The 13,336-nt window shown below is 43.5% G+C and overlaps 8 protein-coding genes across 8 annotated transcripts; 3 read left to right on the forward strand and 5 right to left on the reverse strand.

Annotated features, from left to right (window-relative positions):
- Positions 1 to 8: 8 nt before the first annotated feature.
- On the reverse strand, positions 9 to 374 carry TDEL0H01590 (uncharacterized protein; the record flags this gene model as incomplete). The annotated part of the gene is made up of 1 exon (XM_003683181.1): positions 9 to 374. The coding sequence occupies one exon, from the start codon at positions 372 to 374 to the stop codon at positions 9 to 11; it is 366 nt and encodes a 121-aa protein (XP_003683229.1).
- Positions 375 to 402: 28 nt separating this feature from the next.
- Positions 403 to 2,217, reverse strand: ENB1 (Enb1p; the record flags this gene model as incomplete). The annotated part of the gene is made up of 1 exon (XM_003683182.1): positions 403 to 2,217. One exon carries the CDS (start codon positions 2,215 to 2,217, stop codon positions 403 to 405), a length of 1,815 nt encoding a protein of 604 aa, XP_003683230.1.
- A 2,380-nt stretch (positions 2,218 to 4,597) lies between these two features.
- GID12 (Gid12p) lies at positions 4,598 to 6,667 on the forward strand (the record flags this gene model as incomplete). Its single annotated transcript, XM_003683183.1, has 1 exon — positions 4,598 to 6,667. One exon carries the CDS (start codon positions 4,598 to 4,600, stop codon positions 6,665 to 6,667), a length of 2,070 nt encoding a protein of 689 aa, XP_003683231.1.
- Positions 6,668 to 6,754: 87 nt separating this feature from the next.
- SNA4 (Sna4p) lies at positions 6,755 to 7,153 on the reverse strand (the record flags this gene model as incomplete). The annotated part of the gene is made up of 1 exon (XM_003683184.1): positions 6,755 to 7,153. The coding sequence occupies one exon, from the start codon at positions 7,151 to 7,153 to the stop codon at positions 6,755 to 6,757; it is 399 nt and encodes a 132-aa protein (XP_003683232.1).
- A 261-nt stretch (positions 7,154 to 7,414) lies between these two features.
- Positions 7,415 to 8,485, reverse strand: TDEL0H01630 (zinc finger CCHC domain-containing protein; the record flags this gene model as incomplete). The annotated part of the gene is made up of 1 exon (XM_003683185.1): positions 7,415 to 8,485. The coding sequence occupies one exon, from the start codon at positions 8,483 to 8,485 to the stop codon at positions 7,415 to 7,417; it is 1,071 nt and encodes a 356-aa protein (XP_003683233.1).
- Positions 8,486 to 8,915: 430 nt separating this feature from the next.
- Positions 8,916 to 11,111, forward strand: THS1 (threonine--tRNA ligase THS1; the record flags this gene model as incomplete). Its single annotated transcript, XM_003683186.1, has 1 exon — positions 8,916 to 11,111. One exon carries the CDS (start codon positions 8,916 to 8,918, stop codon positions 11,109 to 11,111), a length of 2,196 nt encoding a protein of 731 aa, XP_003683234.1.
- Positions 11,112 to 11,208: 97 nt separating this feature from the next.
- On the reverse strand, positions 11,209 to 12,144 carry RCI37 (Rci37p; the record flags this gene model as incomplete). The annotated part of the gene is made up of 1 exon (XM_003683187.1): positions 11,209 to 12,144. One exon carries the CDS (start codon positions 12,142 to 12,144, stop codon positions 11,209 to 11,211), a length of 936 nt encoding a protein of 311 aa, XP_003683235.1.
- Positions 12,145 to 12,313: 169 nt separating this feature from the next.
- SEC28 (coatomer subunit epsilon) lies at positions 12,314 to 13,201 on the forward strand (the record flags this gene model as incomplete). Its single annotated transcript, XM_003683188.1, has 1 exon — positions 12,314 to 13,201. The coding sequence occupies one exon, from the start codon at positions 12,314 to 12,316 to the stop codon at positions 13,199 to 13,201; it is 888 nt and encodes a 295-aa protein (XP_003683236.1).
- Positions 13,202 to 13,336: the final 135 nt, after the last annotated feature.

A 13,336-nucleotide genomic window follows, 5' to 3' on the forward strand; every position in this document is an offset into this window, starting at 1 on the left:
TACATAATTCAAGGTAAGAACCCACCTTTCTTGAGACTTGCAACCGCAGTGCTTGAAATGTGTCGAAACCGTGAAGAACCCAGTGGGATTCCCCCATACCATCTTGTCACTATCACAAGTACGTTTACAACATTGGCCTGATGCAACAACGTGAGCAACCGCTGTCCCGCACCATTCTCGCCATTGTCTGAAGAACCTTGCTCAGTGGCACCTATCCTCCAGGCATACATATGCGGATGACTGGCCTTACGAACTCGTTTGTCGTTTTCTAAAAGGTTCTGTAATATCTCATCTATCTTTGTTCTGTTTGTTAAAGTACAACAACGACCTTGAAATTTGGATTTGCGGTCTACAAGCAGCTCAGATTCATTCATTTGTTAAAGATAAGACTATACATCTAGATCAATACCCGATTAAACGACGCAATGGCCACTGTTGTTTCATCTCTAGCTTCTTCTTCTCTCTTTCTTCTTGAGTGAAGCTCTGTTTCTCGCTCACCGTGTAACCAGGTAGGAAAAAACAGAGTACAGCGTTAAGAGCTGCAAACGAAATAGACACGATAATGAGCAACCGCTGGATCTCTGAGTATGATTCTAAGATTTCATTACGAACCTCTGAACCCAGAGGATACTTTGTCAAGTAGCTGAGCGGCGAATTGTAGACAGCCAACCCTACTTTGGAGCCTAACCGTTTGATCAACTCCTTCGCCAGACGTTGTGTCCAGATCGCGCCAGCGATCGAAGCCCCCACTGCATTACCGATCTGATATACAGACATGAGCAGTCCAGTGGCAACAGCCATCTCTTCGTGGCTTGTCGAGGCATGCACCAAAGTCCACATGGGAAAACGGACCATACTGCCGGCTATGCCGACTACGACTTCGGCACCAATAAGTCCAGAAATACCATCATAAGCTACTCTGTACTTGTACAGAAGGCCCATTCCAAGAACACCAAGAAGAGATCCTGCAACAATAAATGGTTTAGGATGTGGGTAAAAATGTAGCATGATACCGACAACTACGTTTGTGCACGATTGCAAGAAGTTGTACAATTGCCCGATCCGTTGTGCGCTCAACTTGGACTCTCCGAAAGCGACCATTAGAACCGTGATCAAATACTCCAGTTCAATCTGCAGCGCCAACCGCCAGGCAAATTCCATCAATAATGCCACGTAAATCGTCGCATCTCCTAGATAAACCCTAGGAATAAACGGTTTTTTAGCCAACCACAATTCCCACACGAAGAACAAAATTCCACAACAGCCTCCGACAACAATCATCGCGATAATATGGCCTTCTTTCCACTTTGTGGATGCACCGCCAGCCAGTGTGAGCGGCAGCAACACGAGCACCAGAAAAGCAGTGAACAGCACAATACCGATCAGGTTGACATCTTCTGTAAGCTTCCACAACGCCTGTTTCCAGCTCTGGCCCTGTTTCCTGAACTCAAACTGCGGTAGCCTGCCCTCACGCCACGCAAGATACTGTGCATACGCATAGGGCAAGATTAACAAAAGGGTGGAGAAGGGCACGATGATACAAAAGATACCATACCCCCACCGCCATTCGTAGGGCACTTTGACTCCAGCCAGCGAATCGACAATGTTCCCACTGACCCATGTGTTGATGATCACCGGGATCAAGAAGATGTTCATTGCGAAAGTACGGTCTCTGAGCCCAGAGATATCTGCTGTCAGCGCCGTTGCCAAAAGCCTGAACCCAGAATACCCAAACTGCTGTATCACTACACCAGCAAACAATCCACCAAACGTTGGAGTTGCTGCGCTTATGATGTCCCCCACAGTGTAAAGCACAAGAGCGAAGATCCAGCACTCAATACGCCCGAATCGATCGGACAAACGTGCGTAGGGCACAGCGACCGCAGCTGCGACAACCGACTTGACCGTGTTGATTGACCCAATCTGCGGCTGCTTCTTAAAGGCATTGGCCGCATAAGTCTGGATCGACTGCGAGATCTGACCGCCCAGTCCCGTGCAGTAACCCTGCAAGAATAGCGCGATGAGCAGCGCGATCTTCAACGTCTGAAAACGCACACCGAACGCCGTGAATGAGCCGGCCCGTGATAGTGTAGCATTTACAGCGTCCATCCGACGCACACCATTGCTCAATGGTGGTTCGTTGGTTTGGCTGAGACTACTGCTCTTGTCATCGTCCTCTTCCACGTGATCTTTCTTCAAGAGCTCTGGATCTATCATATTCTCTGCTTCTGTAGCGCATCCATTGCAACGCGTGCTACTTCTGGTGGCTTTGAGCCCTTTTAAATATGCTAGGAATTAACAGGTCGCACCAATTTTTGGCCAAGAAAGTTTTCCAGGGTGCAGTCGGGGCCCTTGCATTACCGTGTCGGATCGTTCGATCGCTTGGCAACGGTGAACCATTTGCTCGAATCGGAACTCTGGAAAAAGACGTCGTAGCATTGATTCGTACAATTGCTTCTTCGAGGTTTAAAATCCGGTAGAATTAGATGAACTAGGCAGGCTCAACATGAAAATAGCAAATGGCCAGTTTATTCGCAAATATATGAACGCGCTCTGAGTCACACACACCTGGAAACTGCTTGGAGTTGTGAACTGTTGGCTTCATGGTCGATTTTTTTCCATCAGATGTGATACTGAGCTTAATTTGAAGCCATGGAAGATCAGGCACTGTGTGTTTGGAAAGTTGTTTGCATTGCATCTGCCATCTTCAACATTGAACGACTAGCCAGTGACTGCAGGAGGATGTCAGGAAAATGAGAGAGTATACGACAGGCTGTAATTTATCATTGGCAATTAAATGATAAAGAACACAAGCACACGGATTTATCTTGGAGTATAGGAATTGTCGGAGTGCGCAGCAGGTCGCACTCGATACGTGTTCGAATAACATCCTGGCAAAATCTTTGTATTTGTCAGGACGGCAAGGTGATCGGTTGGTGTCTTGTTGTGATCGTTTTCCATGAAAATCGCTTCGGGTGAAAACATCATAGATCAATCAATAACTCATCAGTCATAAATTTCATCCTTTAATTAATATCTGAGTGGCTCTATGTTCACCAAAAGAACTTGGATTGTGTGTGCTTTTCGCAGCAGGTGGTAATGCAGTTTCTGAAACTACGAGTCGACCTTGCATCAGTACGTAGCATGCGGCCCTACTTTACCGCGAATTCATTTTAGGGCCTTGCTTCCTCCAAATACTTTCTTGCTTAGCCTATGGTTTGTTCCTCTTTTACTTTCAAAGAATGCTCTATTTGTCAACGAGAGCATTTTCGTTCGAAACCTAATCCTGACTAGACCGATCATCGTTGTTCAGGAACTTCATCTTCCAAATACATCACATTTGATAGCGCGAGGCCTCCACTTGAGGAGAAAACTGGCTTAGTGGTCGAAGGTGGAATGTTTTTGGCACTTCTGAGCGTAAAAGTAGCTTCTTTCAAGTAAGGATGGGTAGAATAGGCCGGTTTCTGCGTATTGAGTCAGCCACAACGGTGCATGATGGAATCGCGTCCGTTGATAGCGGAGCTCCAGAAATTGCTGGAAGATATCTCTAAACCGGAAGGCCTTAATATCTCTCACTGTCTTAGGCTACCGCAGTCACTTCAATTGCGCAGGTCCCATTCCATGACCTCTCTCCTATTTCTAATTTGTACTAGGTCTAAATGTGGTAAAGCGCTCACTTTTAGGTCTGTTCCAAGGAAACCCATGTACTGAATTTATCTCGTTTGCATGCGCCGCTGGATGAAGGGCTCCAGGATGCTGATGGCAGGATGTTGATGTAAAGGATGTCGGGATACGAATGGACATTGACTCGTAATGATTTATAGTACGCGCTACTTTGAACTTCATATGGTGGTTGTTTCAATTCCATACTCAACGTCCGCTAATGAATGTATTCCAAAGCTGATAGCTGTTGTGGTTAAACTGGACATCTCGAAAGGTATAATATAGAACCTTTCTCGGTCAACTCATTAGATGCATTCTATACTTGAGTCGTCCACTTCTTCCACTTCAATGGGGCTAAATGGTTGATTCGCTATAATCGTCCCGGATCCTTCGCACTCTAAGTCTACCTAGTTGCGCTATGAAATCCTAATAATAGTCTTGATCAGTCGGTCTTCATAATTAGTAAATGAATTACGACAAAGCCACTCTCAGATCCCTGGATGAAAGAACCGCCCGAGGTTCCAAAGCATTTATTCTTGCAAAGTGATTAGCTCGCTAACAGTGTAATTAGAGCGATGCGTCATTGATTGTTGTTGCATATACAAATTCACCTAAAAGCCATTGAAACATCTCTGGCCCATACAGAACCACTCGTCCACTACCTAATAGTGAAATTAACTCAAAGAATTGCAAGGCCCTTTCATATGTAATAGCTTCAGTATCACTGCACCAAATTCATAGCTCTGATGCACACAAATACGCCTGCAAGACAGGCGTGAGTTTACAATCAAACTGATGCTAGTGTTCGCAAACTTGGAGGACGACCTCAATGATCAGAAAAATGATCAACGTTGTGTTCTGTCACGTTACTCTCTTACGCGAGGCTGATTATTGGATCTGAGTGTTAGTATTAACGATCAACTTCTTATCCGTGATGATACTGAGGAAATCGAGAGGCATCTATGTCAAAAAGATCAGTTTTGCTGTCTCCACTCCTTGTAATGCGAAGGGGAAACCATCAGGCTACCGATTAGTGGAGTATAGCGATAAGGGACTTTCTATACTCCCTCATGAGAAAGATGATTTACGCTCTGACATCGATATTAATGTACAAGCTTTCTGCTATTTGAAACCAAGAGATAGAACTATTGTACCTTCTTATGTGAATGAAAGTTTAATGGACTCGTCCGATTACATGGTTGTGGCCAAATCAAGTGGATTTGTCGAGATAATTCAGGATTTCAATTATAAGTCACAAAATGGTTTAACATTGAGCCCTGATTATGTCCTTAAATGTACTCCTGAAGGTTTTCCCGAATTACGCTGTGACTCTATGGTTGCAGGTCTCCAATATTTGGAAGGTTTGCTATACTGCTGTATGTGTTCCGGAAAGATTTACGTATATGTGCTGAATTTACCTCATGATTATGTCCAAGCTGAGAGTTCAATTGTTACAGGACAGCATCCAGAGTTATTCTATCGCAATCGAAATCCAGATTCTTCTCTTGGTCGAGATTCTCGCTCTCTGGAAGAAGCCACATTCTATTTAAACATGAGATTTACTGGAAGATCAAGGCTAAAACATATTTGCTATTATCTTCTCCCGATGGAACCGGACCATGTAAGCACTTCCCCTTCAGTGTTTGTATTTGGCCAATCTTATAAGGACAGTTTCATCTACAAGCCTTCAATATATGTCGAACTGGATCAAGGTTTAACAGTGTTTCGACTTAATCCTCTAGACCGGCTTAGCTTTTTTACGGTATCACCTCGCTCTGCACTAATGATCAGAAAGATAATGCTGCCAATGGTGTACGTCGATTTTTTTGTTTCATTTGTCAGTAAGAAGAAGATATATCAAGAGATGAAGCCTGAAGAAATTGTTTCGTGGGATAAAGTTGCTCAATCGATGGGGTATGAATGTCTTACCACTTGGATACAGCAAGATCCTTTGCATGAGCTTGAAAATACGGGATCATTTGCATGGGAAGAATTGGCTAGGTACGCTGGCATATCGACTTTACGCACAATTATTGTATGGATTCAAAGGCAGGGACATGATAAGGACGATATATCCAAGCTTTTCCGTCGAGACGATGTACCGAATGGTCGCGAAGGTGGTCCAAGCAGTACTTCAGAATCAAGTCTACCCCGTAGGCTTAGAGCAGATATGGTGTTTAGAAGATATGATTTGAGAGAACCTGTTGATCTCCCTTGCTCAGGTAATTGGAGATTGGACTCGTTTGTACGAGGCATCAGAAAGAATACCTTTACAGTGGATTTCAAAGTTGTACAGTCTTTCTCCTACCTAGCTCAGGATGATGTTCAACTTGAGGCCGTTGGAGATGAACGTACTCGAACTTCGTTTTTAACGGACAGCTACAGACACATGGATATAGTGTGCATCGATAGATACCTATCGCTGAGCGTATTCCGACCAAGGTACGATGATGTTGCCTTGATCAAGATAGACACTTTTCAGGGTGATCTTCCTCATAAGCTTCCATTTACAAATGAAACGATGGCGCTGCGAAGCGTTCTAAGTAATTTCTCGTCATTCAAGAAGCTATTCATGCTCACAGATGCCCACTGTATGGTTTTGGACACCCATGGAGTTCTGCTGATAGACCGTCTAGCCTTTGCTGATACAAAGAACACGGAGGTTCCTACCCATGCTATTAAAGTAGCACCATTTGACATTGGTCTAATAAGTGACGCCATACTGGTTGTTACGCGATTGGATATATCGCCTTGTGACGCTGAAGTAGTATATCAATTGATCATTACATGCATTCCGGGTCAGATACTGGCACTTGAAGGGACTTTCTCGCATAATTCAAACATTGGGAAGCTAGTTTGTAGTGATTCCTTGAGACTCAAGAGAAAGGACAGGTTCGTTGATCAAATCTGTCTAATAAACTACGAATCGCAAGGTGCTGAAAGGAAGCGAATCTCTGGAGAAGTAGATTACCCAATAATTACGAAAAGGAGTCGATGGGAATAGAGAATAAGATGTGGAACAGGAATTAAAAAGTCAAATTTCTAGGGTAAATATTGCAAAAATCGGATCAAACTTATTATCATATCAGCCTTAAGGCAGTTCAGCATATGGTGGTGGGGCTGATGGTTCCATCTTGCCTCCAGTATGCGGCACATGGGACACAGGCTGACCTTGTAGTAGTGGTGTTTGAGTGTCTGGCACATTCTGCACGCTAGGTTGCTGATTTTCAGCCCTTCTGGGGGCCTGTCTCTCATGGTCTACCCAACCTTGTTGGTAAAAATAGGCGTATTCGGCATCTCTTCTGAGTGGGCTGGTAACTGCAATAAAGTAAAAGGCATGTAACATTCCTGGTACGACCCCCAGTAGCGTTAGTAACACATTCAATAGGAAGTCCGACGAGCAAAAGCCAGCTCTTAACAGAACCGCTACAGGAGGAATGAAAAAGGCTATGACATAGAGAATGATATCTGACACAGTACAACAACACATCTTGATCCTCTTGATGGACTGTGACTTTCTTTGATGGAAGGTGAGTATGTGGATGGTTTACCAGAAACTATTCCTCTAACTTCAATTAATCAGCGCCACGCGATGCAATGTATAAAATGATAAGTACAAACTAGTATTAAGACAAAGGTCTTTAAGATTGCTACTGGTCCTGTTGCTATGTCACTGAGCATCAAGTCGTGCTTTATATGCTCATGCGAATTTTTGGCATTCAAGTACCACGATTTTAGCATTCTTGAGCACTCATCTTTTTAATGTGCCACTTCTAAACGGTTTGTAGGAGTTGTAGTTCTTGTAATTGCCCTGGTTTGAGCTTTGGTTCGAGTTCCGGTTCGACGAGGCTCTTCCATACCGCGAGTGTTCCATGTTGCTCGACGAGTAGGAAGAGTTTTGATTTGAACGTGGAAAATCTAATGGATGCGTCCGGTCTCTTGCAGGCGGCAGAGTGTTGCCTCGCTGGACCGGTTGTACTACTTTACCTCTCTTATTGCTCTGATATGGAGGTGTATTAAGGTTGGAACGCTTCCGTTTCTTAGACTTGGATTTGCTGGAAACCTGTGGATCATCGTATAGGGCGTCATCGAACTCGTAATCATTATAATCGAAATCATCATATCTCGAAGAGGAGTATTCCTCCCTTCTCTGTTTTTTAAGATTCTTTTGATACTGTTTCTTCAGATTCGTAGAAAGGTTATCACCAGAGAATGCACTACCATCATCATTGGGGACTCTGGATGATCGCCTGCCTGTACAATCATCTCCAAAATGACCCTTTCCACCGCAGTTATAGCAATAAAGCTTATGCATTGGTAGAACTTTCTCCTTCAGGTTTTTCGAGTCATCCTTCAACAGATAAACCCTCCATATGCTGGGGCATCTATCTCTAGAATGTTTTTTACTATTGCACAGCGTGCAGAACACACGCTTCCACTTTTGAGGACATTGAGATCTGTAATGTCCACCATCATTACAATTTGAACAAGTGATTGCCTTGGGACAGTGTTGGGAGTAATGATCATCCATAGATCCACAATAGGTACATATTACGTGTGGGCAATTCCGCTTAAAATGACCTCTCTGTGAACAGTTGTTACATTTAGGTTCCGCCTCTCGTATCCCACCATCTTCATCTGCTCCCACACCAAAGTAACGTCCTTGTCCTCGAAGTGCTCTCAAACCTTCCGGATTGGTATCCACTTCCTCAATCGACGGTGCTGGTATCTTATTGTCCTGCGATTTTTCACGCGACGGGGTCGTATCTTTCACAAAAGGAAGTGTATCCATAGTTTCCACTTCGGACAGCATCGATGACATACTGAATACCTTATTATCGAGCTGATTTAAAACGTTCTGTATTTGTTTCACTGGTTGCTCATCGCCTTTTTCAACTTTCTTCATTTTTCGCTCTAGCGTACTGAAAAATTATCAACACTTAATAGCGAGACAAGCATATAGATCCATCAAAAACCATCCTAAGAGGCTCGTTCCAAAGGCGCTACTATGTAACATTACCTAATCTTCTTGTCAATGGACTCATTGAGGTCTTTTGAGACTTGTTTAATGGTTAATTGAGCTTATTTCTCGCTATTCCATCATTAAATACGTACAATGACTCTTCGAGGTTTGTTAAGAGTTTGAAAAATTTTGATCAATTATCGAATAATTCATTCTGGATAACTTGTTAAATAGCCCTTCTAATTTCACCTTATCAGGTCAATTCGATTCTTGAGGTAGTCGTCATATAATGAGCTCTGAAGAGGCCACCGGACAGGTGAAAAACCTGTCCTTGAAGGACAATAAAGGTGAGGCAAAAGCTGCAAAACCAAACAAGAAGTCTAAGCAACAGTCGTTGTATTTGGAACCACAACCAGGATTCATCGATGATAGAATTCAATTGTTTGAAGATCTAAAAAAGAAATACGACGAGAAAGTGGCCTCGATGCCTCGTGTTCCATTGAAGATTGTCTTGAAGGATGGTTCTGTCAAGGAAGGTACTGCATGGGAAACTACTCCAATGGATATTGCCAAGGAAATTGCCAAATCTTTACCTGATAGACTCTGTATTGCTAAGGTGAACAACCAACTGTGGGATTTGGATAGACCATTTGAAGGCGAAGAGGGCGAAGAGATTAAAGTGCAACTTTTGGACTTCGAATCTGAGGAAGGTAAGAAAGTTTTCTGGCATTCTTCTGCCCACGTTCTGGGTGAAGCTTGTGAATGTAACTTGGGAGCTCATATCTGTTTGGGACCCCCAACCGATGATGGGTTTTTCTACGAATTTGCCGTCAGAGATAGTATGAAACCAGTCGAAGGTGAAGAGAGAACTGTTTCTCAAAACGATTTCCCAGCTTTAGAAGGTGTTGCCAAAAATGTTATTAAGCAAAAGCAAAAATTCGAAAGGTTGGTCATGTCTAAGGAAGACCTATTGAAGATGTTCCATTACTCTAAGTACAAGACTTACTTAGTCAACACTAAGATCCCAGATGGAGGTTCTACTACCGTTTACCGTTGTGGTTCCCTAATTGACTTGTGCACTGGTCCACATATTCCAAATACCGGTCGTATTAAGGCTTTCAAGCTTCTGAAGAACTCGTCATGTTACTTTCTTGGTGAATCAGACAACGACTCTTTGCAAAGAGTCTACGGTATTGCTTTCCCAGACAAAAAGTTGATGGATGCGCATTTGAAATTTTTGGCTGAAGCCTCTATGAGAGATCACAGAAAGATTGGTAAGGAACAAGAATTGTTCTTATTTCATGAAATGTCTCCAGGTTCGTGTTTCTGGCTACCTCACGGAACCAGGATTTACAACAAGTTGGTGGACTTGATGAGAGGTGAGTACAATAAGAGAGGCTACGAAGAAGTCATTACTCCAAACATGTATAACTCCAAGTTGTGGGAAACTTCAGGTCATTGGGGTAACTACAAGGACAACATGTTCACATTTGAAGTTGAAAAGGACACTTTTGGGTTAAAGCCAATGAACTGTCCAGGTCATTGTTTGATGTTCAAATCCAGAGAACGTTCATACAGAGAATTGCCTTGGAGAGTTGCCGATTTTGGTGTCATTCACAGAAACGAATTTTCAGGTGCTCTATCTGGTTTGACTCGTGTTAGAAGGTTCCAACAGGATGATGCTCATATCTTCTGTACCCAAGATCAAATCGGACAAGAAATTGAAGACATCTTTGATTTCTTGAAGTTTGTCTACGGTGTCTTTGGTTTCGAGTTCAAGATGGAACTATCTACAAGACCTGAAAAGTTTGTTGGTGAGATAGAAACATGGAACAAGGCCGAGTCCACCTTAGAAGCTGCTTTGAGAAATTGGGGTGGTGACTGGGAGTTGAACCCAGGTGATGGTGCCTTCTACGGTCCAAAGATTGATATCAAGATCTCTGACGCTTTAAGAAGATGGCATCAATGCGCCACAATCCAACTGGATTTCCAATTGCCAAGCAGATTCGAATTGGAATTTAAGGCTAAGGATAACGAAGTTGGTGGTGAGAACTACGAAAGACCTGTGATGATTCATCGTGCTATCCTAGGTTCCGTGGAGAGAATGACTGCTATCTTGACTGAACACTTCGCTGGTAAGTGGCCATTTTGGTTATCGCCTCGTCAAGTTCTCCTAGTTCCAGTCGGTGTCAAATACCAACAGTACGCTCAAGAAGTGCGCGACAAATTGCACAACGCTGGTTTCTACGCCGATGTTGACTTGACCGGTAATACACTACAAAAGAAGGTCAGAAACGGTCAAATGTTGAAGTACAACTTTATCTTCATTGTCGGTGAACAAGAGATGAACGAAAACTCCGTCAACATTAGAAACAGAGATGTTATGGAGCAACAAGGAAAGAACGCTACCGTTGAAGTCAATGTCGTCCTAGACCAACTGAAGAAGCTGGCCGAAGAGAAGAGAGCTGATAACATGCTATCCTAAAGCTTATACTACAAGCAATATATAACCCTTATTAATGTTTCCAACTGTCATATGAATTTAAGAACCTGATAGCTACGTTATGTATAGAAGCTTTAATTTACTGATACGTATCTTCTCCATTCCTTTCCTTCTCTAATAACTGATCGAAATCAGATTGGCTAGGTTGAACCACAGTGTCAAATGGATCATCTTCTTCGTCATGTTGATACTCCGTAGGACTTTGCGTTCCATTGTCGTTAGCGCCATTATTTTGTCTCACCCTGTCCCACGATGAGCCAGGTGCGTTACCTTCCCGGCGTATCGTCTCCCAAGAATTCGTCAGGTCACTGGCATTGGTGGTCTCTCCATTCGTATCGTCAGTCGAAGTCTTACGCTTGTAGTCAGGAATACCTTCTTTCTTGTCGAAAGCTGGTCCTGAGTATAATCCCATGGGATCTCTCTGGTTCATGAAGGAACTGTTTTGAACATTGAGACCCTGTTTCAACGCCTTGAGCTTTTCTTCAGGATTGGGTAGCCTTCGTCCTGGATCCTGATGAGTCATGTGGAAATAAGCTGCCCAGCGAGCAGCAGAACCGTTGTTGAGTAGTCTCATCATCTCATACTGTCTTTGGGCGTTCGTCTTGTGCTCAGGAGAGGAGCCTTCGTCATCGTAGCTGTTCCTGTTTGCCAAAGTACCATCAGGATCCAGATTAGACAATTGTCGGGAGAACATATAGTTCCCAGCAAGTTGTGAAGACCCAAACATGACTAAAAGCCCCAGCATAAAGTTCCTGGGTACTTTCACGCCCTTAATAGCATTCGTCTTATAAAATCGGTAGGCAAAAGGTGTCAAAAAGACACCAGAGAACCCAACCCATCCGCCTAGAAACTCTGCTCTAGTGATTGATTGGTATGCTTTAGAAAGCTCAAGTCTATCTCGGGAGTCCAGTTGATCATCAATCTTGTAAAATTCCATAGCAGCTTTATAAGCCTCTCGGAACCACGGCTGCTTCATCATGGCAGCACTTTCTTTGGGACTCGAGTTATCACTCATCGTCTAGGAATTTAATGTAAGGGTTGGTGCTTGTTTGTCGAGCCTTTAATTTGCTCTTGGTTATTTAGTAACTGAATTAAGCTCTTCCGCCTTAAATTGTTATTCGCTATCCTAAATGAAACTCGTCACAAGAACGACAACGAAAAAGCCATCAAATAGACCCATTGAGATGAACTACTTCACTGTTAAGCAAAGCTATTACACTGGTGATTATAAGCAAACTTTGCAAGAGGTTGCAAAGTTCAACAAAGTCTCAGACGACCAGTTAACTTTCTATAAAAATAGTGCTTCCTTGGCACTAGGCCAACTGGCTAGCACAGGTGGCTCCAGTCCACTTGAAAGGGCTTTTGAGACATATGCCAACTTCCTGCAATCTAGAGACATAACACAATTGCAAGAATCGATCTCCAAAGAAGCTAGCTCGCCATTTGAACTTCACGTACTCGCCTCTGCGGAGGCAGTCCTGGGAAACTTTGAAGATAGTCTGCAAACATGTGTAGCTGGGATTGATAATGACGAACAACTGGGAACACCTGAACTGCTGCTACTTGCAGTTGAAGTTGCTCTCTTGAACGGGCAGGCTTCCATTGCCTCGACAATGCTCGACAATTACATTAGTGCCAATGAGGACCACATTTCTAGCGAGGACGAACTAATTTTGAACCAGGCTGAATCTTACGTCAAGTACGCAACAAACAAAGAGACTACGAGATCTAACTTCTACTACTTCGAAGAACTGGCCCAAACTTTCCCAACCTGGAAGACCCAACTGGGGCTTTTGAATTTGCACCTTCAGCAAGGAAACATCCCCGAGGCGGAAGCTGTAGTCGACCTCCTACAGTCCGAGTACTACACAGAGGGCCAGAAAGAGGTTGCCAAGCTTTACAGACCACAATTCCTAGCCAGTAAGATCACATTGTCAATCGCTCGTAAAGACGGTAAAGCGGACGAATTGAGGGCAGAATTGGCGCAATTGGCTCCTGAGAGTAGCTATCAGAAGCTCCATAATGAGGCTAATGCCAAATTCGACGAAGTCGTGGGCAAACACAGTTTGTAGCTCTAGATATAGCCGTTTTATAGCTTGTAAGCTTTCTTCACGTGATAGTTTATTATTGATATTACGGTGAAATTTCACCAGTGTGGAATGATGCACTAAGATTGCTCATGTTTGATGGAATAACACGTCAACGTG

Source organism: Torulaspora delbrueckii, chromosome 8, assembly GCF_000243375.1.
Source record: "Torulaspora delbrueckii CBS 1146 chromosome 8, complete genome".
Classification (NCBI taxonomy): Eukaryota; Fungi; Ascomycota; class Saccharomycetes; order Saccharomycetales; family Saccharomycetaceae; genus Torulaspora; species Torulaspora delbrueckii.